The sequence below is a fragment of the Austrofundulus limnaeus genome, unplaced genomic scaffold, assembly GCF_001266775.1.
Source record: "Austrofundulus limnaeus strain Quisiro unplaced genomic scaffold, Austrofundulus_limnaeus-1.0 Scaffold406, whole genome shotgun sequence".
Lineage (NCBI taxonomy): Eukaryota > Metazoa > Chordata > Actinopteri > Cyprinodontiformes > Rivulidae > Austrofundulus > Austrofundulus limnaeus.
Window position 1 is genome coordinate 266,708 of NW_013952808.1, and position 2,480 is coordinate 269,187.

Genomic DNA, 2,480 nt, shown 5'->3' on the forward strand with positions numbered 1-2,480 from the left:
ACAGAGAGGAGAACACAAAAATGACTCAGTTGTAACTGAGTCGCTAGCGCGACAAACAAGCTCTGTTGTCCTCCATCCATATTTTCAGTTCCAGGCTGAGTCATTTCTACCTTCTCCTCTCTGTCAACGCTCTCTGGTTTCGTTTAAAAGAGTCGATCATCAGATATTGTCCAAGATTAACCTTCAGGGTGGATATAGGTCGCTAGCAGCCTCGCACTGATGACCTAGTTGATGTCATCATTTACCCAGAATGCTTTGCATGTAAATAAAATGGCCCCGTCCGTGTAATATATTTTTAAACTTTTAGTTTAAAAATTATAAAAATTAAACATCCTACAGTATTTTTACAGTCTTTATTTTACAGTTAAAATATATGTTTATCATATAAAGTCTAATGTTACAACTAATCGGGGATCCCTTTAAAGGTTGTTTTGTTCTTGCCTGTTAGCAAAATATCTTAAGAACAACTGAACAAATTCTAACAAAACTTGCAGCACTTATTCACTAGCTGTACATCTACAAGTGATTCACTTTTGGAAATGATCCAGTTTAAAATGGCTGCCACAGCCGGCTCACCTCATAAAAACATAAAAAGTGTTACATTTCAGTCAGTTTTAAAAACACTGAGCTAAAATTAGGAGTGGTAATAGTTTAGAGTCTGTCACAACAAGTTTTCTGAAGTGATGCTCATTGTGTGAGATCTTCTTTATAAAACAACCAATACTTGTTGGGAATAATTTTCTGTTTGTCTGTTAGCAAAATATCTCATGAACCCATGGGCAGAATTTAGTGACACTTTCTGAAATTAATGAATGGATGAACATCTACAAATGATTAACTTTTGGGGTCAATCCAATTCAAGATGAATGTCACAGCGAGTCAACATTAGCCAACAGATAAATGGTGATAACTGTCAGTTTTACAGATATTGAGCTACGTTTTTCAAGATTTAACACACTTCTCAGATGAATGAGGATATACCCACCTGGACGGAGGTCTCTGGTGTTCCTGCCACCCGTACCCGTACTGCTGAGAGTTGTAATGAAGCCACTCGGGTCTGACGGGCGGAGGGGTGAAAGGGGCCAGGTAGCGGGGGTCAGGATGCCCCCAGTGCCGACCCCTGTCTCTGGGGTCCGGTGGGAGATAGTTCACATCCCAGTCCTGCTGAGCAAACCTGGAGTCTTGAGTCCTGTGGTAAAGCCGGCTGGAATCAGGCTGACCTCTCTGATCCATGGGAACACCTGAAGGAAACAGCAGGAGGAAAACAGGAAGTGAATGTTTGCCTTCAGATGTAGAACATCAAGACTTGTTGGGGGGTTTTACCTGCAGCTCTCACATGCCTGATTCAAAGTCCAGCCTGCAGCTGCCACATCATTTCATGAGAACCACACAGGAGCTGATAACACACCTGATAACAAGAGGATAAAGTTCTCACACTCTGACACAAAACAGCTAATCAGCAGCCACAAACTGGACCAGCTCACTGGACTTTCATTTTCCACGAATAAACATGATGTTCTGACAGTAAACTCTGTCAGCAGCACTCCATCCTCACACTGACTGACTGAAGAAAATGAATTACTCACATTCTTGTTCTGTGTGTTTTTCCGGCGACACAAAGCCACGTGAGGAAACAGAAAAGTGCAACAACTTTTTGAAATGTTGACTCTTGCCACGTTGTCTTTGTGGAGGACGTGTTAGCACTGAGCTGGTCTCCGGTCAGGGCCGGCTGCTGTTTCAGGGACGAACCGACGAACGGAAACTGACTTCAAACCAGCGCAGAAAGTAAAAAAAAATAAAAACACAATTAACTTCGTGTTGTTTCACAGTCCGCCACTAGAGGCGCTACAGCCCACATGTAAACACCACTGACCGTGCAGTTAATGCGCATGCTCAGTGGGGTCCAGATTTATTTACGCCTACTTCCGGTTTGTCAAAATAAACTTCTGGTTTTAGAATAATGTTATGCAGTTATTTTAAACCAAAGTCACATTATAAGAAAAGACCTTCTGTATTTTCTTTAAGAAGCATGATTTTTTTTTGTATTATTGTGACAAACTACATTAGACGTCACTAATCATTAATTAACTCAGTTGAACTAGAGAAAATTAAAATAACTCATCCTAACTAAACTAAACTCCTCTGAAGAAGTTAAATTGCTAAACTAATTCAATACAATTACACTAACAACTTAGCTCAACTAACTTCCTGGCCCAAATACTGACCTTTTGGATGTGCTTTTTAAAATTTGATCTACATTTAAATAAAGTAAAATCTTTTTTTTTTTTGTAAACGTTAGCAGCAATGCCACAGCTAAATAGTAAAATAGAAGCAGCCTAAAAATTATGAATAACAAATCCAGCCTTGTCCTGATGCATCTCTGTAATCCAGGTAAAAAATCAAAAAGAAAAAAATTGTATAGGTCCTCTGGACGGGTTCTTCTTTAATGAAACGTTTCGTCTCTCCTCCAAGAGACTTCT

The 2,480-nt window shown here is 39.9% G+C and overlaps 1 protein-coding gene across 2 annotated transcripts in view; it reads right to left on the bottom strand.

The window, feature by feature from the left end:
- The window catches only part of sec16b (SEC16 homolog B, endoplasmic reticulum export factor), a 27,688-nt gene extending 25,876 nt beyond the window's left edge, over positions 1-1,812 (bottom strand). For both annotated transcript variants that reach the window (XM_014024068.1, XM_014024065.1), the window contains exons 1-3: positions 1,587-1,812; positions 1,324-1,408; positions 986-1,241 (exon numbers count right to left, since the gene is read on the bottom strand). In XM_014024068.1, coding sequence (XP_013879522.1) covers positions 986-1,233 — 248 coding nt within the window. In that variant the 5' untranslated portion in view covers positions 1,234-1,241; positions 1,324-1,408; positions 1,587-1,812. The remainder of the gene's footprint in view (positions 1-985; positions 1,242-1,323; positions 1,409-1,586) is intronic.
- Between the last annotated feature and the right edge of the window lie 668 nt (positions 1,813-2,480).